The following is a 23,157-nucleotide window of genomic DNA, read 5'->3' as shown; positions in this document are numbered from 1 at the left end:
GGGCAGATTGAACTCGAAAATCGGGTAAATTGGCCACCTGTTGAGAGGTCGGGTGTCTTCGCTGCAAAAAGTTTGTTTTGCAATTAAATACAGTTTTGCCGACTAGGTTTCTAGCTCCTAGAATCCAATATCTTTGCGTTAACTATGAAACGTGTATTCGACACCAGCGTGTAGGCAACGCAGTGTTGATATCGAATGAGTGATGCAGCTATTGAAGATTCCTTAGGCATGATTATGGGGTGTTTGGCGTCATAATTGAATTGTCTATGCGACCAGCAACACGCAATATTATCTGCTCGTCTAAGAAGGGCGTGTAGCGGATTAACTTCGACTTCTTTGATAATAATTTTCGGGTGTTTAACTGAATGTATTCCACTCTGAAGAACTCTTTCTGGACGTGCGTAAATATCCTAACTCGTGCATATTGTAGCTTCCACGCCGACAGAAACGGTGGAAGTGGATTCCTCTCATTCACAGCAGCTGAGTATCCTCTGTAAACGAGACCATGAAAAGATTTTGTTGATCATACAGCAGCGAACTCACCACTCCGCGGTCCCTGCAGCCCTTTCCATGTAAATCTAAGTTAGTCTTAAGGGGGGACATCTGAGTAACTGGCCAAAAAAAAGCTTCGCGCTATTCTGCGCCTAGCAAAATTACATATTAAATACATACAGTGGATCGCAGCTTATTTCGTGCAGTCAAGAAACGAAAATTTAAAACGTCCCTGTGGCTAAACGATTGAAGATAATCCAAATATTTAAACGCAGTACTTTTAGTCCTTGTACTAACATTTATACTGAACAAGGACAATCTTCCTAATTATAAAAACGATTTAGTTATTAAATAAAAACAAATTTGAGGGCTTTTTTCATGCCGCAGCTTATTTCGTGCACTTCGTTTGATTCAACTTATGTTTATACCCTTGCAGGGTATTATAATTTCAGTCAGAAGTTTGGAACGCAGTGAAGGATACGTTTCCGACCCTATAAAGTATATATATTCTTGATCAGCATCAACAGCCGAGTCGATCTAGCCATGTCCGTATGTCCGTCTGTCTGTCCGTCCGTCTGTCCGTCTGTCTGTTTCTACGCAAACTAGTCCCTCAGTTTTAAAGCTATCTGAACGAAACTTTGCATATAGTCTTCTATATGCTCTCACTGCTATATATGTCGGAATTTTTGCATAATTTTTTAGATATGGCTATTTTATATTATTTCTGAATTTTGGTAAAAATTTTATGAAAATCGGACGACTATATCATATAGCTGCCATAGGAACGATCGGGAAATTAATAAGAATAAAATTATAGCTTCGTTGTTTTTCAACGTATTTTTATCTACTCTGAGATATACGTTTTTTTTATTATTCTTAAATTTTGGTATAAGTTTCATAAAAATCGGACAACTATATCTTATAGCAAATGTATAAAATATGTAAAGCTGGGAATGTAAAACTGTAACTGTCAAACTGTAAACATAATAAGTATAGCTAAAATGTAATGAAATTCTGTTTTGTGAGTGTTTTCAGCATTTAAATCTATAATATAAACATCAAAACCAATCTGCAAGGGTATACAAACTTCGGCGTGCCGAAGTTAGCTTCCTTTCTTGTTATTAATTTAATATAAACAATTTTATGTGACCTCCTATCTTATTCTGAATACCTTTAAGATGATGTTTCAATTGAATTAACTAGTTTTTTTTTAGGTTTCTAGATTAATTTTAATCAATTCCTCTAAGGCACTACTGTTTTGATAATTTTGGTCAAAAATTTTAATTTCCAATATTTGCTACAAATTTTAAATAATGATTATGTCTGGGTGACATTGATGTTGTTATTTTGTCTTTAGGACCGTTTTGTGTGAGCTAAAGCTTCCGAAAGTCCGATAAGTAGTAGGGACCGCTGCACTAATAGTTTTGCAAACTATCCCGTGTGACCACGTTTTTTCCACGTTTTAACATTTTATATTGAAGAGAACATATTGGTTTCCAAGATCCTGCCAAAAAAAAAATTCGTTTCCTACTCTACAGGAAGCCATTTAGGCCCAAATAAGACACGATCGCCGCCTTGCTTCAGAGTAGCTTGCAAGTGTTTGGTTTTTTAGCTCAATATTGGGCCTCCGCCAATAATTTTGACTGTCATCAGGATTAAATTAGTTAAACTTTTACTCGTTGGTAAAGATAAAAACATTCCAAAAGAAAATCGGCCAAATTATAAGCTCCTATGAAAAATTTTGACGTTGCTACTGTGCTGGTTTCCCCTTCAGTTCCGTTCCTCAACGATTCCCCTACGATTCCTCACGGAACCGAAATAAATCCCTGACGAATCGTCAGGGAACGTTCATAAAAAACTTCGAGGAATTTCCATACAAAAGGTGATCCCAGCCACGAATTCGAAATTCGCCAAGAATCCGCCAGGAATCGCCAGGGAAAGTCACCGGGAATTTCGAAAGATAATCGTGCACGATTCGTCAAGGAATCGCTGGGGGAACCGTCGAAGAATCTTGCGGGAATCGCTAGAGGAATCGTCGAGGAATCCCGAGAAAATCATTGCGGAATCCCGCGGGATTCGCTAGCGGAATCCGCCAGGAATCCCAGATGAAAATCTATAGAAAATCCTGAAAATTCCCCCCCCCCCCCTTCCTAGTAAAAATCCGATGTAATTTATTCCTTATTTATTTATGGATTGCATGTTTTTATTTATCTTCACTTTTTTGGTAGCATTAAATTGTTCTCCAAAATTAAACATGTATACATATGTACATATGTACATACATATGTACATATGTATGTACATAAGTGCGTGTCACGAGTCTCCTTTGCCGGCTGCTGGGTCCTTTAAGAAACTTGTTTTATCTGTAAATTAAATACATAAGTACATACATACATATTTTTTAATCAAATTGTAAATTGCAGTACATACCAACTTAAACTGGATAAAAAAACTTTGTAAATCCGTACTGAATCCCATTCACACCGTCTAGGTTGAAGTCGCATCCATTTTAATCGTCAATTCTGCAATTAAAATTAATAATTGAATGCAAATAAGTTCCACTTACCTTATAATATTTCATTTTTACGCAACTATACGCAAAACACATCTGAATGCAACAGCAGTCAACTCTAAATGCAAAGAGAATTAGAAGACAAAACCGAAGACCGAAAATTCTCGCGCGTGTCAGGGTATAGCCGACAAGGCAATGCCTTGCAATTAGATTCACAAAGGGCCAATAATCAAACATGAACATTTCGGCCATGTCTAAAGCACATTTTCTTACGTGCTCATATCCCACACGATTTTATACGTAAAAATTAATTAAATATAATCTTAAATATTTTTAAATAACTCTACTTATTTTAAAAAGGTCATTCTCACGTCGGTGCAATACTCTTTGTTTTTGACACCAATTTTCTTTCCTCCCTTCCTTCCATCTCCATCTCTCTCTAATTTACGAATTCTCGCAACCGCTACTCCGAACGTAGATCGAAAACAATAACAAATATGAAGAACGAACTTCGTGAAGCCCTCGGCAGTAGCCGAGCGTAGGTAGAATTTGTTTCGGCTATTTTGTTTCGAACTTCGCTGAACGAGGCCCATGTAATTTGTTTTTGTTTTTCGAACATACCGCGAGGAATTGGACGGGCGAGGAATTCTGGAACTGAAGGGTCCTTATAAATGGCTCTTTTCATACTACTATAACATTAAAGATGTATTTGTGCAACAAGAGGCGCATTAAATCGGCACGACACTTGTTCCTTATTTCGTGCTCTATCTACAGTGGCTCCAAGCTTATTTCGTGAAGGAATTATTAACAATTTTAAATCGGCCCTGCCGGATAACTAGCAACGATATCTTTAAAATTTAAACGCAGTATTTTGGAGAAACACTTTGTTTATTTAACTAACAAAATTTTATTTTCCTAATCTTTAAAATAAATTAAAAAATTAAATAAATAGAAAAAATGTGACAATTCTCACACCCAAGCTTATTTCGTGCAAATATTTTAAAAACAAAAAACAGCTATTTTAGACTTTAAAGTTTTTTTTCTATATTACTTTTTTAAGTACTAGTCAATACATACTTTATTGGTTTTAGATGCTGGCCCTACATATTTAAGGATATATAAGAAATTCTTTGTGGCAGTACCATGTACCATGAGTGATCAAAGGAAATTACTCCAAAATCACTTTAAAAGTGACAAATATCATCGTGATTTTTCTGATATGGTTTCCTTAACCCCCACTGCATTCCATTACATAATTAAATCATTTTTTTGTAGGAGTTTCGTGGCAGATTGGGGTCGAGATAGACAAATACTTATACATTTTTCAGTGAGCTGTGTTGTATTATCCTTATAAGAAAGGAACAGGAGATACTTTCAGTTCCCAGATTAGATGCATTATATTGAGCACGAAATATGTAACAAATGTAGTGTGAAATAGGTGCGCCCTATGTTGCAGGATCACATATTAAGGAGGTCAAGTAGTATCAAAACAGCCATTTATAAGCAAACATTACAGCAAGGATCGTCTAAAATCTGCATAGAAGGTTATAATTCACTCGATTTTCTTTCGGAATGATTTTATCCTTACATATAAGTATAAAATTAGCCAATTTAGTTTTGGATAGACTAAAATATGTGCTGTGGTGACTGAATTCCTGCCTGTAAAATAAGCATCTCAATGCATTTGTGAAGCAAGGCGGATTCATTCCATTGTTGGGCCTGTATGGCGTCAATTGGCGTGACGAAACAAATTTTTTTCAATGAAATAGTAAATGGCGATATGTTTCCTTAAAAATTTAAGAAAAATTTGCTTAAAATGGCAGAAGAACTGCGCCTACGGGGTCGTTTTGGTAATATCAGACTAAGATCATACGTGCTCGGCAGGCTTTGTGAGGGCGTGGCTCGTCTGGAAACGAACAAAATTTATAAAAAACATTACAAAAATCAACATTTTGAAGTGTTACTACAAATTTTAACCAAAATGTAGACTCAGTCATTATAAAAAAAAGTTAAAATAAATATTAACTCAAAAATGCTATAAGGAAATATTGGCTTAATAGTCTAGTAGAAACATATATTTTTTTTCGTATAGAATATTTTGAAAGTTGTTAAAGAATGAAGAAAGGTAAAAAAAATATAGTAAAATCTAAAAATAAAAAAGTTATTTTATATTTTCTAAACTGCACGAAATAAGCTTGGGTGTGAGAATTGCACTCTTTTTCCTATTTATATAATTTTATTATTTGTTTTAATTATTGAGAAAATAATTTTATGTTAATTAAATAAACAAATACTTTCTCTAACATAATGCGTTTAAATTTTTAAAATATCCTTATTGGTTTAGCGGCAGTGCTAATTTGAAGTTGTTGTAAATTCTTGCACGAAATAAGCTTGGAGCCACTGTATATAACTAATTTGACAGCCGTTTGTTAATGTTTTCCCTTTATTTTTGGTCCATATAATGAACTTAATGTTCACTGAAATATGTATTCGGTGCATTTCGGCCCTTATGTTTGGCCCAATCTTCACGGACAAACGATTAATTTGTTTTTATATATGTACGATTTAAGAATAACATTTTCGTAGTATCACGGTGATTTTTTTTTCTGTCTTAAATTGAAAGAGAACTAATTATCGCATTTTAATAGATATTCGCGATCCTATTTTACTTATTTCACCATAACTTCATATTTTAATGTGATCAGGCCAATAAACTTTTAAAATATACATAAGCTACCAATACCAAAGCCAAATTAAAAAAAAAAAATTAAAAATTAAGCCAAAAGTTCATTGTTTCTTAAATTTTAATTAGCTGCACGAAATAAGCTGCGGCGTGAAAAAAGTTCAAAAATTTGATTTTTAAATATTATTGTTTGTTCTTATTAATTGGGAAGATTTTTTTTAATTTAAAATGTAGGATATCTGATTTAAAACACTGCATTTAAATTTTTTCGATATCTCTAATGGTATAGCAGCAGTGGCGATTTACACTTTAGTTTCTTGACTGCACGAAATATGCTGCGATCCACTGTAAATGTATTTGGGCAAGCTTCGCGCTATTCTGCGCCTAGCAAAATTACATATTTCCTACATACATACATACATACATATTGGCTTCCCTCGCACTATTCTGCGCTAAGCAATTGCTTAAACTCCAAAGCTTCATACATACGCACATACAGTGCATTTCTATTTTGTCTCCTCTTTGCTCGTTAAGCGTGCACAAACACCTGCACCTATGGTTTTGGTGGGCGTTATTTTTTCGTGCGGTTCCTGTATATCCATCTCCATTGGCCTCCTTTAGCAATTTTTTTATTATTTGCCGCTAGTTTTTGGTCGAGCCGATATTTTAGCTAGTTTCGATTTTTTAGCTAGGTTTTGGTGGGCGTTATTTTTTCGTGCGGGTCCTGCATATCAATCTCCATTGGCCTCCTTTAGCTATTTTTTCAGCTATTTTGTGAATTTCTTTCCACGTAGTTCTTTACGATCCTTTTGTGAGTTCCGAAAAAACAAAAGAAAACTCCATATAATTCCCGAAAGTCATTGACATATTCCACCAAATTTATAAGCGTTTTCCAGCTAGTTTTGGCGGATGGTTTTTTTCTCGCATAGTTCTACGATTGTTGTTGTCGTATTCCGGAACTTAAGGTCGAAGAAGCCAATTTTGAGTAAGTGGCTAAGAATTTGCAACAATTTCCGGGGCTAGTTTGTAGCTAGATCTAGCTACTTTTTTTTCGCTATATTCTATTATCCGCACGCGTTTCGTAGATCCGTCACTGACAGCTCAGTTCCCTTGTTTTGCTAGCGACTGATCATAGCTAGATTTGGCTATTTTCTTTTCTTGCCGTTTATTTTTATTCTGCGAGCTTCGCAGGGTTTTCCACAGCGTTTAAGGATTAAAGTTCCTTTTCCGCGCACTCGCTTTTCTCTTTGCGGGGGGCAGGCCTTCTCTTTTCATAGGGCATAGCTGAGTATGCCCATAGAGGGAAATAAAAAGGGAATCTCCTCCCCGGCCAAGTCGAACCCATCCGCTCCGCGGCCCATTCGAGCCTATTCAGCACCCAGGCCCTCCAGTCCGAGGATCAGAAGTTCGGCTTCCACTTCCAAAGGGACGGATCGTCGATCGACAAGTCCGTCAAACGGCCGGTGGCAAAAGCTTCTAGCGACTCTTCGCTTGCCATAAAGTCAGAGTCTCCCTCTGTTTCAAAGCCGGAATTCCTGAGGGTGACACGCTCTAGCAGCCACAAAATGGCATCCGCTGCACAACCAACGGCCGAACAGCCAACGGCCGAACCGCCAACGGCCGCAACCGTGTCGTTGCGCAAATTCATAGCCGCCAGCGATCGTGTGAGCATTTTTGAAGCAAAGATCAATACTCCAGGTCAAGCTTCACCGTTCCTACATCTGCAACAAGTCCGCCTGCAACAAGTGCGAGCCTTATGGGACAAGGTAGAGACGGAGTACGACACGTGCTCCGATCTAATTGCCCAAGAAGGATGCCTCGAAATGGTGTCCGTGCTGCAGAAAAAATATGACTATTGCTATTCGGTGTATGAGTCATGTTCAGCAGAGATCAGTGCGACAATTGACAGTGCCACGCCTCAAGCCGTGCAACCACCCTCCCAGCCAATAATTTCCTCCGGTTGCCGCTTACCTCCCTGCGATACTGAAGTCTTCGACGGGGACTACCTTCGATGGCCCACTTTCCGGGACCTATTCACGGCAGTATATGTCAACAACCCCAGGCTGACACCGGTCGAGAAGCTCTTCCATCTTCTCACGAAGACGAGCGGCGAGGCGAAAGCCATCGTCTCCAAATCCCCGCTCACAAATGACGGGTTCGCCTCTGCGTGGGAAGCGCTTCAAGACCGTTTCCAAAACAAACGACTTTTAGTCAACAAAGGAAGCAACTCTGTCTCAACTGTTTCGCGCGAGGCCATCAGCTTCGTGACTGTACGAGCACTCACTGTTGTTTCACGTGTAGAGGAAGGCATCATACGCTGCTTCACCGCACTGCGAGTTCCGAAAATATGAGTTCCTCCAGCTCCTCGCATCCTACACCATCTTCGAGTTCCTCCAGCTCCTCGCATCCTACACAAGCTTCCAGCCCGAATGCATCCGCAAGCACTTTAACGGTGCAAAACTATTTCGCCTCTGGCACTACAGCCGTTCTTCTGGGCACGGCGATGATCGACGTGTGCCATTTGGGCAAGACTAACCGAGCACGAGCTTTAATCGACTCGGGATCCGAGGCGACGTTCATTTCTGAACGGCTTTTCAACCGTATGAAATTGCCATTCCGCAACATCTAGGCCGAAGTCTCTGGTCTAAACCAGTCGGTTTCCGCGAAGTCGACTAGGCTATGCCATTTCCAAATTCGTTCTCCTACGAAGCCGGGTCTCCAATTAGACACCGAAGCTTATGTCCTTCCGAAATTAGCGGGCAAATTGCCCTCCCATCCAATCTCTCGGAATTCCTTGAGAGACCTGCCCGCTCTCCAGTGGGCAGACCCGACGTTCTATGAGAGTTCGCAACTGGACGTCCTAATCGGTGCCGACATTTTACCGTCGGTAATGTTGAATGGCACCCGAAGAAGTATTTGCGGCTCTCTTCTAGGCCAAGAGACTATTTTCGGATGGGTGCTTACGGGGCCGATCTCCCATGTAAAGGCGAACAGAGTCGCATCTTTTACGACGCAGGTTCATCCAATAGGCGAGGATTCCTCTCGCCGATGTTCTAACGTCCCTTTCCGTTGCTTTCCAAAGCTGAGCCCGAGTTCAAGGGCGAAGCCAAGTCGATCTTACGTCGATGGCAACACCTCAAGACTGAAGCGCAGCAGCTTAGTGTACGGTGGAACTCCGCGAACGCAATCCATGGCAATGTCTGTCAAGGAACGTCCAAATTGGCGATCGAACGAATGGCGGCTCGGCAGAATCGTTTCTGCCTTTGCAGGAGCCGATGACCGCATTCGAGTTGGAGAGAGCGGCACATAAAGCGCCCTCTCCATAATGTCATACTTCTCCCTGCGGAGGATACCGAATCCTTCGTTCCCAGGGACTAGGGCTTCTTACTTTTCGAGGTCCGATCGTTCGCACTCCCCCTTCTAAAAAACTTCGTTTTTTTTTCTTTATCGCAGGACCCGTTTTTCATACAATGGCTCCACGTCCTCGCACCGCCCAGTCCTTGGATAGCAGACGTTCCCGAGGTATTCAATCCTACCGCAGCCGAGTCTGCCTCTTCGGAAGTGCAAGAGGTTCCACAAACTGAGCGCTGAAAAGCGCCTTCGAGCACTGCTTATCAATAAGTACTGTTCGAACTGCCTCGCACATCAGTACTCAGGAGGAACCTGCCGCAGCTAGGACGGCTGCAAGAAGTGCGGAGGGACCAATCACACCTTGCTCCACACGCACGAGGAACGGCCGCCACAACGCACACCCCAGCCAACGGCGTCACCATCACGCCCTTAACGCAATCCTGTCCAATCCGCCAGGTCGCATCCTCGCCATTCGGCTACGTCGGTGGCCACGTTGGTTCGCCAGAAGACGGTCCACATACTTCCGACAACCATCGTCGTGGTGGATACTGGATCCTGTACTTTCGAGACCGCGGCGATGATCGACCCCTGTATGGCGGTGAGCAGCATCGACCGATCGCTGGCGGCCGCTTTCCGGCTGCCCTTCACCAGTCTGGGAGACGACGAGGTATGTTCACGCCAGAAAGGCGTGAAGTTCTGAGCGGCAGTGTAAGCGGCCAGCGCTTGCGCTCAAGCTTGTGCTTCCGCTCACTGTGTCCTCCGCTCTTCCCGTTTCCCTCTCTTTCGCTACTCTCCAGCAGCGAACTCACCACTCCGCGGTCCCTGCAGCCCTTTCCATGTAAATCTAAGTTAGTCTTAATATAGATGTGAAGCGAATAAAATTGAATTGAAGCGAAGCTACCCCCCTCTCGCCTACTAATTGGGAAAATTGTGGGACTCAGCAGCCAGCCCAACTCCAGCCCAACATTCCGACGACCACGCTATCCTAGAAGGACGACGACCCCTCCATTTCAATCACTAAGGGAAATTCGCGTATCCGGAAATGTTATCAATTCACCTCCTTTCTCCAGACTATAAGTTGATAATGCGTGTGTTCGTCTGATACCAAAATTTAAAAACACGGGGAAAATGGAAAACTGAAGTGTTTAATGTAATATAGGTCTTTTGGTAATGACATACCGGTTTTTACATTCAAATTTCGCGCTTCGCTTGTGAAGTCAAGTATAATCGTATCCTGGCAATGTTGTATATCGTTTGAAAGGTATTGGCATCACCTTTAAAATGACATATAGTTTGTTTACATGAGCTTCCACGTTAAGAAATTACAATTGCTTGAAATGGAGTTCACAAACGCAGAAATTCGGGCAATTTTGAAATTTTATTTCGCACAGGGAAAAACTGCTGTGGAATCAAGCAGACATATTATTGCTGTCTTAGGAGATAACAAACTTTCGATTCAAACCGCCGAACAGTGGTTTAGGCGATTCCGAAGTGGCAGTTTTGATACCGAAACACCCAAGCCTTCCGGACGACCAGTGACCGTTGATACGGATAAAATAATGGAAATAGTGGATCGAAATCGTCATGTGACTGTTAGAACCATCGCAGAAACCGTCCATAGGCATTTAAAGTCCATAGGCATTTAAATTTAACAAAAAAGCATGATGTATGGGTGCCTCATGAGTTATCCCAAAAAAACCTTCTTCGACCGTGTATCAATCTGCGAATCTTTGTTGCACCGTAATAAAATCGCCTCATTTCTGGATCGGCTAGGTGATGAAAAATGGATCACATATGACAACATAAAGCGTAAAAGATCCTGGTCGAAGCACTGAGTCGACTCAAACGGTGGCAAAGCCAGGACTGACGGCTCAGAAGGTGTTGCAGAGTGTATGGTGGGATATCAAAGGAATTCTCCATTATAAAGTGTTGCCCTATGGCCAAATCATAAATTCTGACCTTTACTGTGAACAACTGGAGCGATTAAAGATTGCACTTAAAGAAAAGCGGCCAGCCATGGTGAATCGTAAAGGCGTTGTGTTCCATCATGACAACGACAGGTCCCCTATACATTTTTGGTGACGCGTCACAAGCTACAGGAGCTTGGTTGGGAAGTGTTAATGCATCCACCTTATAGTCCGGACATTACCCCAAGCGATTACCATCTGTTTTTGGCCATGCAAAATTTTTTCGATGGACAAAAATTGAGTTCAAGGGAGAATTGTGAAAATCGAATCGCCAAGTTTTTTGCCAGTAGGGACAAGGACTTTTTTATGAGAGGCATATACAAGTTACCATCAAAATGACAGAAAATCATCGAAGACAACGGTACATATATAGCACTTAAATCGGACAATGCTAACTATGTTAAAATCGTCGTCAAAAATCAATAAAGAAACTGGTGTCATTACCAAACAACTTATTGGTTTAAGGGGGTCTTCTCATTCAAAACCCGTTTTTTGGACCCTTTTTAAAAAAATTCTTATTTGAAAACGCAAGAATAAACAAACAAACTTTTTTTATTTATTGTATTAAATAAATAATAAAATAAGTAAATAAAAAAATATTTTTTGCCTCGATACGAGGGCAGTTTGAAAAAGGTGTCGTCATGGCGGTCACGAGCCAGGGTCTCCAGAGCGTCCGAAATGAAAAAAAAAACGGAGTTATAATCAGTATAGATGTCATTCTCGGGTGACGGATGGAAATAATTTTAAAATTTTTTTAAACAAAATTGCGGCCATTAAATAAAATTTCGATTTCGGGTTTTTTTTTTGTAGTTTAGTGTATAAAAAAAAATAGTAAAAAAAAGTAAAATTAATCCCTTCCGTCACCCGACAATGGTGACAATTCTGCGTCGATTCCTCTTTGTTTCATGAAAATCGGTTCAGTTGAACTGGAGATATCATGGCCGCCAGTTCGAAAAACGTGGTTTCGAGATAAACGCGTTTGAAGTTTGAAAATATCTCATTTTGCGAAGACCTTGCTTCACAAAAAAGGCTGTATCTTCTAAAGTATATTTCTAAAAATCCTTTCGGGGACATATACACAACATCCCAAGCTATAAATAAATGCAAAAAAAAAAAAATCGAAAAAAAAAGTTGCTCAATGAGAAGGCCCCCTTAATAGGGTCTTCCCACACAACATTAAAGCGCATTTAGCATCCGTTGAACAAATGCTCCATAAGGTTTTGCCGTTCCGAATTTTCCCAAATGGGCCGGCGTTAGTTCAGCATTAAAATCTAACCTCGGTTTGTTTGGCGATAGTTAGGCGATAGTTCTTCGGTGCAACTCTGAAAATTTGACCATCACTACGAAAGTGTATACACACTTGGCGAGAAACAAATGAGATATGGAATTTAAAACGTGGCGACAAAGCTACAAGCATCCCCAAAATAGATGTTGGCGTTTTTTCTGTATATTCTTGCCCCAATATGTCCCCAATTGTTACTATTTAATATAAACCGCCTACCTCTACCTTATTTTAAAGATTTTGGTTGCCTATACCACCTATAGACACTCTTCGGGGAATTTGCTCTTTGTTAGAGAAAAATCATTAGAAAAACTAAAATTCCTTGTCTTTTAATTCATTTAAATTTATGGCGGATAAATTCTGACGCAATCTGTGCCTTTTGCTGTTGTACAACAGCCAAAATAGTTGGTAAATGCTCAATTTCAAATTTGCAACTGCCAATTCGACAGCCTTTACGTTTTCATGAGCCACAGCTGATCGATCAGCTGTTCGGATGCTAAATGCGCTTTAATGTTGTGTGGGAACACGAGTTTCACATTTGTGAAAAATCCCAAACGTTCCTCACAAATGTGCTGTGTGGGAAGACAGTATAAGGGACCATTCTGGTTCTGGTTGTATCGAGAAATAGGCAATCTTCAGGATTTTTTTTTAATATACATAATTTTCTGATATTGTAAAGATGATTTTGTAAAAATTTAACAAATTTTGAAGCATTTCCGGAAGCAGGACACAGAGCGACGTAGGCCAATGCACCAAACAAGAACCTGTTACCGCCATAAAATAGATACCGAATCTTTAGCTGGGCGATAAAAGGTGTGACCATTGAGTTTCTAAGAATTGAAGGTATTTTTCCTGGAAATGTATCTGGCCACTTGAGAAAGCACCGGCCTGGGATAAAATACAAAGTTTTTTAAAGCTGCGCATTTTTCTGTAAAACTTAAGCAAATAAATAAAGTGACTGCTAAATAAATTTGTCGAACATTTAATAATCCTACGCCAAGCATTCGTGCTCTCAAAATTTCTTTAAAAAACTTTATAAACGCTAAAACTTAGCCGCAATTACAAGTGACGCCAACCAATTGTGAAATTCATTTTGAGACGCCCGCATACATACATACATATAAGCCAACATACACACCATATATGCACGTGTATAAGGGCTAGGTAGAGACATATGTATGTGTAGGAACTCGATGAAATAGATCACGCCAGGTACACACAGTAAAACGGACTACTGAAAATGGCTCCGGAAAGAGATACAACGCTATGCAAATCTTGCAATAAGAGCCGCCTAACAAATGGTGTCCAAAATTGGGTGCAGTGCGACTCTTGCAAGGAATGGTACCACTTCGCATGCGCTGGAGTAGACGACTCTATTGCGCGTGTACGATGGACGTGCGACTTGTGCATGCATGTCGACCGTTCTTCCTCAACATCGACGCGCGCCGCTATACAGCCAAACGAATCGGAAAACGCCGCACCAAACAAAGATGCCGCCATATTGTCAATGGAACCCAATTCGAATAAGCCGGCGGAGACATCATTTACTCAAACTTCAAACAACTTAATGATGGCGATGCTGGAAGAAACGCGTGAATCTGAAAGAAAATATATCGAGCAGAAATACGCAATACTGGCACAGCAGCAGGGGATGCAGGAAAGGCCCATCCAATTATTTGGACCAACTTCATCTCAACTAGCAGCAAGGCAAATTCTACCAGCGGACCTGCCGACTTTCAATGGCAACCCAGCAGACTGGCCAATCTTCATAAGCATGTACGAAAACAGCAGCTCGGTAGCCGGATTTACGGACGCAGAAAACATGCTTCGTCTCCAGAAGTCTCTCAAAGGAAAGGCTTATGAATTGGTACGAGACAAGCTGTTACTGCCGGCACTGGTCCCAGAGGTAATCAACACCCTAATAACCTTCTTTGGGCGACCGGAGCAGATCCTTGACCGTCTGATCGATAAAATTCGTAAAATAACTGTACACAAAGACAGACTAGAGTCCCTTATAGACTTTGCAATGGCGGTCCGCAACGCGTGCGCCACGATGGAGGCTTGCAACCTGTACGCACATCTTGACAACCCAATGCTTCTGCGTGAACTTGTTGACAAGTTGCCCACTCAACATAAATTAAGTTGGGCCTTGCATCCGCGCAGTCCTTCCATCCCTGTTGTTAAGTCATTTAGCGACTGGATATATCATCTAGCAGAAGCCGCCTCCACAGTCATGCCTGGACAAAACTCATGGAGCGTGAACACTAATACACAAGCATTTGCCGGAGAAAAGCACCAAGCAATTAGTGACTCCGAAGACGACCAGCAACAAGACGCCAAACCAAACCCCGCATGCGTCATGTGCAACTCTACCGAACATTACGCCGCCCAATGCGAGAAGTTTCTAAAATTGACAGTTCCGGAGAGACAGCGTAGAATCAGCGATGCCAAAGCTTGCTACAGATGCCTAAAGACGCACCGACGTAAATGCTTCTCCAAACGTAATTGCGGTGTTGATAATTGCCAATCGAAGCACCACCCTCTTCTCCATAGAGACGCACCTAGGCCCGAACTCGTCAGTGCTCATCATAAGGAAGCAGACTTCGAAGAACAATACTTTCGAATTTTGCCAGTGACTCTGTATGGAAACAGAGTAAGGATCAACACGTATGCGTTCCTGGATGAGGGCTCATCTGTGACATTAATCGACGAAGGAATTCTAAAACACCTCAAAGTTTGCACATCACCCGAACCACTCTGTTTGCAGTGGACCAGCAACACCACCCGTACAGAGGAAACGTCTTTCAAGGCCCGAATGCAAATATCGGAGATGGGGAGTGGAAGAAAATTGTGGCTTAACAACGTACACTCAGTCAAGCACCTCGCGCTACCAAAGCAAACTGTCGATGTAAATAAACTCGTCGGCAGATATAATCACTTACACGGATTGCCAATAAAATCATATTATAATGCTGAACCGATGCTACTAATTGGCGCTAACAACTGGACCTTGGCTGTTCCTCGCAAAATTCGTGAGGGAAGACGCAACGAGCCCATCGCCTCAAAATGTACTCTCGGATGGAGTATTCAAGGCACAAGCAACGCCAACAGAAATTATTCCTTCCATCACTGCGTTTGCAACTGGAACGACATCGAAAAGGCAGTAAGAGAAAGCTTCAACGCAGATCCTATCGCACCCCGAGAGCTCTTCTCCAAAGACGACGAAAAGGCTAAAGGAATTCTGGAGGAAACATGCAAGAAAGTAAACGGTAGATATCAAATTGGCTTGCTCTGGCGGGACAAGAATTTAATTCTCCCAGAGAGCTACTCAACCGCACTGAAACGCCTCGAATGCCTAAGACAGAAAATTAACAAAAATCCAGAACTATTTGACCAAATTCAAAATCAGATTGACAACTTAGTCGTAAAAAACTACGCGATCGAACTGCAACCCGCAGATACAGCTGAGGACACAAACCGTGTATGGTACCTCCCTATATTTATCGCACTAAATCCAAACAAGCCAAATAAAATAAGACTAGTTTGGGACGCAGCTGCAAAGAGCCACGGCAAATCCCTCAATGACTTTATGCTAACTGGACCGGATTATTTAAACTCGCTAACCGAAGTCCTAATGGCATTCAGAGTGGGCCGTATAGGCGTGTGCGCGGACATCGCTGAGATGTTCCACCAAATTATCATCCAGCAGAGCGACATGCATGTTCAACGATTTTTGTGGCTTCATAAGGATAACAAAACTCCACGTATATTCGTCATGCGTGCAATGACATTTGGTATCTGCTGCGCGCCCTGCATTGCTCATTATGTACGTGACAAAAACGCACAGGAGTTTAAAGATCATTGTCCCCGAGCTTTCGAGTCCATAACAGAGGCTCATTATGTGGACGATCTCATAGACAGCTACACCGACGACTCTGAGGCGATCGCAGTAACCACAAAAGTCCGTGACATCCATGCTGAGGGAGGCTTCACTATTAGAAATTGGATCTCAAACTCTACCGCCGTCCTAAAGCATTTTGGAGAGCGCCAAATAGACGAGCAGAGCCCCAAAGAGCTTGGTGACCCCGAGAAGGTTCTCGGTATGAATTGGGAACCCTCGAACGACGTTTTTAAGTATACTTTCAGATTTGCGAGACTTAAAAGAGACGTACTAAACGGAGAAACTGTACCAACAAAACGTGAAGCCCTACAGGTTCTGATGTCCATTTTCGATCCTTTGGGCCTGCTATCATGTTACACAATCGGTCTTAAAATGCTACTGCAGAAAGTATGGCGTGCAGGCATAGACTGGGACGAGGAATTACCCGACACTTTACTCGGATCATGGCGACAATGGAAAACTGTCCTTCTTCAAGCTGCTAAATTGGAATTTCCTCGCTTCTACTCAACTCTGCTGCCGAATGCTGATCAGATTGATTTGCACACATTTGTAGATGCGAGCGAGTACGCCTACGCAGCAGTTGCGTATCTTCGTATCAAGCAGGGAGCCGATATCGACACAGTCCTAGTAGCAGCTAAATGTAAGGTTGCCCCGCTAAAGCCAGTCTCAATACCACGCATGGAACTCCTGGCAGCAGTAATGGGAGTGAACTTAGCCAAAAAAGTTATTAATATTAGAAGGCTCAACATTAACTCAAGCACATACTGGTCAAACTCAACAACAGTACTGCAGTGGCTGGATATGGACCCTCGAAAATTTCAAGCCTTTGTCATGCATAGAGTTGGGGAGATAATAGATCAAACAAGTCGAGCTCAATGGCGCTGGATTCCGACCAAGGAAAATGTTGCAGACTCAGCCACAAAGTTAATCAAATCTCCTAAAGCTAATCGCTGGTTAAAAGGTCCCCAGTTCCTAGCCTAGCCAGAAAACGAATGGCCAGAACAAGACATTACTCTCGAAAGTGGCGAACCGACGGAGCTACGTAAGCATGTCTTTATTATAAACCAACTAAAGCATTTTGATTTTGCAGAGGAATACTTTTCTGATTGGAGACGCCTGTATAGAGCCGTGGCAACCTTTATGCTATACATTAAAAGAATACGCGCTAAATGTCTTGGAAATCCACTGCCAAAAGCTTTAGACCCCGAAATCATAAGCAAAGCGAAGTCGTGGATATATAAACAGGTACAATCTAGGACATACTATGCCGAAATCACTGCTCTCAAAAATAACACGGCCGTGAACAAATCAAGTCCTTTGATTGCTCTGAATGTCTACTTGGATGAGGAAGGCGTGCTACGTGTTCAGGGAAGAAAATATAACATAAATCCTGACGATGCTATCGTTCTGCCAAAGAGGTCTCGAATTGCATTTTTGATCACGAAAGATTTCCATGAAAAATCACATCACATAATGCACGAATCGACAATAAATATCATAAGAAACGACTTCTACATACATCGTCTACGAGTAAAACAGTTCGGAAGGCCTGTCAAAAATGCAAAATCGCCACATCCAGGCCCGAAGTACCTCAAATGGCTGCAATACCAGCCGCCCGACTAGCCTCCTTCGAGAGACCCTTTACATACACAGGAGTTGACTACTTTGGTCCCATACTAGTTAACGTCGGCAGACACAAGGAAAAACGATGGGGAGTCCTCTTTACATGCCTGACACTGAGAGCCGTACATATAGAAGTGGCCTATAAACTTGATGTAAGGTCGTGTATAATGTGTCTTCGAAATTTCATGACACGTCGCGGGACTCCAAAAGAAATCTTCTCCGACAACGGAACCAACTTTAAAGCAACTGAGAAGATGGTGAAAGAAGAACTCAAAAAGATTGACTTTGACGAAATCACTATAAAGTATGAGGCGATTAAATGGCACTTCAACCCACCAGCGGCACCGCATATGGGAGGTGCTTGGGAGCGACTCGTCAGATCAGTTAAGACTGTTTTGAAATCAATCTGCCCAACTAGTAACTTCAATGACGAGACCCTTCGAACAGCCCTTATGGAAGCAGAAAACGTCATCAATTCTAGACCACTAACCTTTGTCTCTTTAGATTCAGGCGACGACGAAGCGCTCACCCCAAATCATTTACTTCTGGGATCGACGAGCGGCTATAAGCGCATGGCAGATGACAACACCGATGTAAGGCTGCGTTGGCAACAGACTCAACTATTCGCGGACAAGTTCTGGAGCCGCTGGGTGAAGGAATTCACCCCAGACTTGACCAGACGTAGCAAGTGGTTCACCAAACGTCCCCCAATAGCTATCGGCGACATTGTTATAGTAGTCGACGATCAACTTCCAAGGAACATGTGGCCCAAAGGACGCATCACTGATGTAGTGACGGCCAAAGACGGCCAAGTTCGACCGAGCTACAATTTGGACACCAAAAGGAATCATGGTCCGCCCAGTGGCCAAGATTGCTACCCTAGACGTCGGCTTAAAAGATGGTGAAGATCCGAAGGACGTTCACGGGGGGGGGGGGGGGGTGGGGGGGGAATGTTACCGCCATAAAATAGATACCGAATCTTTAGCTGGGCGATAACCATTGAGTTTCTAAGAATTGAAGGTATTTTTCCTGGAAATGTATCTGGCCACTTGAGAAAGCACCGGCCTGGGATAAAATACAAAGTTTTTTAAAGCTGCGCATTTTTCTGTAAAACTTAAGCAAATAAATAAAGTGACTGCTAAATAAATTTGTCGAACATTTAATAATCCTACGCCAAGCATTTGTGCTCTCTATTAATTTCCCGATCGTTCCTATGGGAGCTATAAGATATAGTCGTCCGATGAAATTTTTAGCGAAAATCTGAAATAATATAGAATGGCCATATCTAAAAAATGGTGCAAAAATGTTGAAAAACAGCCAAGTTATAATTTTTTTTCTAAAAATTTATCGAACATATGTATGGCAGCTATATGATATAGTCGTCCGATCCGGCCCGTTCCGACATATATAGCAGTGAGAGTATATAGAAGAATATATGCAATTATTAAATATATTAAAATTTCAGTCACAAGTTTGCAACGCCGTGAAGAAGACCTTTCCGACCCTATAAAGTATATATATTCTTGATCAGCATTAACAGCCGAGGCGATCTAGCCATGTCCGTCTGTCTGTTTCTACGCAAACTACTCCCTCAGTTTTAAAGCTATCGAATGAATGCTCTCACTATATAGTAGTGAACGGGCCGGATCGGACGACTATATCATATAGCTGCCATACAAATGATCGACTAATTTTTAGGAAAAAAAAGTAACTTGGCTGTTTTTCAACATATTTTCATCATTTATGAGATATGGCCATTTTTTAGTATTTCAGAATTTCGTTTTTAATATTATGAAAATCGGATGAATATATCTTATAGCTGCTATAGGAACGATCAGGAAATTAATAGAAGAAAATTATAACTTCATTGTTTTTAACCTATTTTTATCTACTCTGATATATAAGCTTTTTTTGTTATTTCAGAATTTTTGTATAATTTATATGTGCCGACGGCCAGACATTGTAATAAATAGGTAAAATAAGTGTTGCAAGGAAAATCTAGTACTTGTTAAGTTATCCGATCTTGTGTCTATTCATTGTCTTGTGAATTGTGGTAGGGCACACTACGGTAACATTAAGTTAGTTCTGTAATGTATGAGGATAATTTAACATTTACAGAATAAAATGCGCCCTACAGACACGGCCATAGGCCCTTAAAGTTAAACCCTTCCTTTGGACCTACGCGTGTGGGAGAGTCGTTAAAGGCAACTCCACATGATGCAAGACAACTCCTTTTATTCGCAGTCCTAGAGAGACTGCAAGGGCAACTTGCGCTAGAGGACGGCTTGACGACCAGCTAGAGAGTTGCCAGGAGCTCACGGAGCGCATCGCGTAGATGAGTCGCAGCCAGCGACATAGAGGGCGCAGCCAGCGCCGAACACTGGGTACTGGGCAGCCAGCGTTCAGGAGGGGCAAGGAGCGGCAAGTACGGTGTCGGCAGCCAGCGGGCAGAAGGCGCAAGGAGCGCCAAGCGTCGGTGCCCGCAGCCAGAAGGTACAGGTGCCGTCATTTTGGAGCGCGCTGAGGCAGCGCCATATGTGGACCTGGGAATGTTGTATTCCCCAAGGCGAGTTCCAGGCTGAACGGAGGGGAACCCACCCCTACAACAACGCGAGCGGATCAGCAGCCAGCGAGTAGTGGTCAGAAAACCGGCCGCAAGTGAACATAACCACGGCGGCGGCCATTTCTCGCCCAGCCACTACGGTTACTACAGTAGCGTCTCAACCTAGAAGTACTGCTGTCACAGCTGCGAGCTTACAGCCGGAGGTAATCCAGCCACTCACGTCGTACCTTTTGGAATGGATTACCGCGGTGGAGAATGAGCTGAAGCAGGTTAAAGTCCTGAACAGTGTGAGCACTGCCAATCGCAGTTGGCCCAAGCGCAAATGGCGCCAACAGTGGAGCGTCGGAGCGGCCGCCATCTTGGAGCGGACCGCCATTAGCCACATCGAATGGTGAGGCCCCAACGGGGTCGGGCCGGTCCTACATAGCAAAGTCGACCGCCATTGCTTACGACAACAGCATCGCCATTTGTTGGATCCTACGCCTCGATGACGCCGAATGAATCCCATGAAGCCAAGAAGGCTTCCGGACCTGCCTGTATTTGGAGGGCAGCCCGAGGAGTGGCCTATATTTAACTGTGCGTTTGCGGAGACGCCCCAAGCATACAACTGCACAGACCTGGAGAACAACCAGAGGTTGCTGAAGTCGCTGCTGATTCACCCTGGGAACGTCAGCGCCGTGATGGAGAACCTGCGCTTTAGGTTTGGCCGACCGGAGCAGCTTATACGCAGCCAGCTGAACAGCGTGCGAGAGGTGCCGCCGATTTCGGAGCAGCACCTGGCGAAGATCGTTCCCTTCGCAACCCGAGTGAGTAACCTCACGGCCTTCCTGCAGTCAGCGAAAACGGAGCAGCACCTGGGGAACCCAACCCTCATGGCGGAGCTTGTGGTGGAGCTTCCTACGAGCAAGCGAGTGGATTGGGCCAGGCACGCTGCATCGATCGAGCTCTTTCCCACTGTAGCGCACTTCAGCGCGTGGCTACAGGAGTACGCAAACATCGTGTGTACGATTTTGGACGTCGAGGGAAAGGAGCCGAGGCGTCGACAGTACAGGAGGTCTTCGCCACGAGGTGGTTACAGGGACGAGAGGAGCCAGCAGTCGGTTGTCCTCAGAAACAGCCTGGAGAGAAGGGCCCCCCAGCCAGCGGAGGGACCCCTGCACAGGAAACTAAGCTGCATTGACGCCGAGGGAGGCCGACTCTTGTTTCGTATACTGCCAATAACGCTGTACGGAGCGGGTCGCCAGGTGGACACATACGCGCTCTTGGATGAAGGATCCTCCGTCACGATGATCGACGACGAGCTACGGAGTGATCTGGGAGTGCGAAGCGAACATCGACAGCTGAACATTCAATGGTTTGGCGGAAAGGCCAGCAGAGAGCCAACCAACGTGGTGAGACTTGAGATAAGTGGAGCTGGGAAGCCCACTCGCCACGCCTTGAGGAACGTGTACGCCGTTTCGAGTTTGATACTGTCGATGCAGACGTTATGTCGGCGAGATGTCCAGGGCATGCATAAGGATGCGCGTCTGCCGATGAAGCTCTACAGCAACGTGGTGCCGAAGTTGTTCATCGGACTGGACCATGGACATTTGGGATTGCCACTTAGGACTAGGCGGTTTGCCAGAGAGGGACCGTATGCGGCCGCAACCGAGCTTGGATGGGTTGTGTTTGGGCCAGTAAGTGCCGTCACCGAGGTCCTGCCCTCTAGCCGTGTCAATGGATGATACGATGGAAAAGATGGTGGAGGACTACTTCGAGATGGAAAGCTTTGGTGTGATGCTCGCGCCACAGGTCGCAGCCAGCAATGACGCGCGGGCACAAAGGATCCTCGAAGACACCACGGTGAAAGTGGGGCGTCGCTATCAGACGCTGCCGCGGAGCTACGAGATGGTGCACAGACGGCTTATCAACGTAGAGAAGAAGTTGAAGCGCAACGGGCAGTTTGCGCTGGAATACGATCGGATCATCAAGGATTACGTATCCAAAGGATATGCGAGGAAGCTGCAGCTGACCTCATCGCCGCGAAGAGCAACAAGCTATGGTATTTTTTTTTTTTTTTTTTTTTTTTTTTGATTTTGATTTTATTTGCCTTTCTAACGCTACAAGTTTAAAACTTATAAATTAGAGCGCTAGTCACAAAGGGTTACAATACATTCTGTCATAAAGCTTAAACCTAAACAAAATTTGTGCATATGATATTCTTAATCTAACAATTTAAAGTTTATTATTATTATTATTATTTAGTATATTTTGTAGTTCATTTAACTTAATCCTAATCCTATTCCTAAGTCGCTGTAATTTAATTTAATTTATGAGACTTATTTAAACTGTGAGAGTACCTTTTCCTTGAATTGCGTAGCATTGCTAATATTTTTAATGTTGTTGGGTAGCTGATTCCATAATCTAATAGCATTAATAAAAAATTGTCTTTCGGATGTCAGGGATCTGGGCCTTATACAAATTAGATTGTTTAGTCTTCTAGACGCAGTAAATGTTTTGCCACATCTTGGCGTCGAAAACCCGAACAAGCCCGGTAAGGTCCGGCTGGTGTTCGATGCTGCAGCCAAGGTTGGAGGAACCTCGCTAAATTCGGCGCTGGGCAAGGGGCCTCAGCACTATAAGCCCTTGCCAGCCGTGCTCTTCCATTTCATGGAAGGAGCAGTCGGAGTCTTCGGCGACATCAAGGAGATGTTCCACCAAGTGCTGATTCGACCCGAGGATCGATGTTCAGGTTCAACGTGGTGTATCATCGAGTGCCAAGAAGCGTTCTAAGTAAAGATCGA

General features: G+C 42.9%; 4 protein-coding genes and 1 long non-coding RNA gene across 5 annotated transcripts; 4 read left to right on the top strand and 1 right to left on the bottom strand.

The window, feature by feature from the left end:
- Positions 1–2,659: 2,659 nt before the first annotated feature.
- On the bottom strand, positions 2,660–3,115 carry LOC108072844 (uncharacterized). Its single transcript, XR_001770630.3, has 2 exons — positions 2,923–3,115; positions 2,660–2,855 (listed from the first exon to the last, which is right to left on the bottom strand). It is a non-coding gene; the product is annotated as an uncharacterized lncRNA (long non-coding RNA).
- A 10,412-nt stretch (positions 3,116–13,527) lies between these two features.
- Positions 13,528–17,169, top strand: LOC121502812 (uncharacterized). Its single transcript, XM_041776546.1, has one exon. The coding sequence runs from the start codon at positions 13,528–13,530 to the stop codon at positions 17,167–17,169; it is 3,642 nt and encodes a 1,213-aa protein (XP_041632480.1).
- A 614-nt stretch (positions 17,170–17,783) lies between these two features.
- LOC121502811 (uncharacterized) lies at positions 17,784–18,716 on the top strand. The gene has a single exon (XM_041776545.1). It carries the CDS (start codon positions 17,784–17,786, stop codon positions 18,714–18,716), a length of 933 nt encoding a protein of 310 aa, XP_041632479.1.
- A 2,155-nt stretch (positions 18,717–20,871) lies between these two features.
- Positions 20,872–22,098, top strand: LOC138928620 (uncharacterized). The gene has a single exon (XM_070285958.1). It carries the CDS (start codon positions 20,872–20,874, stop codon positions 22,096–22,098), a length of 1,227 nt encoding a protein of 408 aa, XP_070142059.1.
- A 4-nt stretch (positions 22,099–22,102) lies between these two features.
- On the top strand, positions 22,103–23,146 carry LOC138928619 (uncharacterized). The gene is made up of 2 exons (XM_070285957.1): positions 22,103–22,415; positions 22,857–23,146. Exons 1-2 carry the CDS (start codon positions 22,103–22,105, stop codon positions 23,144–23,146), a joined length of 603 nt encoding a protein of 200 aa, XP_070142058.1.
- Positions 23,147–23,157: the final 11 nt, after the last annotated feature.

The sequence above is a fragment of the Drosophila kikkawai genome, chromosome 2L (assembly GCF_030179895.1).
Source record: "Drosophila kikkawai strain 14028-0561.14 chromosome 2L, DkikHiC1v2, whole genome shotgun sequence".
In the NCBI taxonomy this organism is placed as follows: Eukaryota; Metazoa; Arthropoda; class Insecta; order Diptera; family Drosophilidae; genus Drosophila; species Drosophila kikkawai.
Note: the sequence above shows the minus strand (reverse complement) of the source record. Positions and strands in the feature narration are given on the sequence as shown.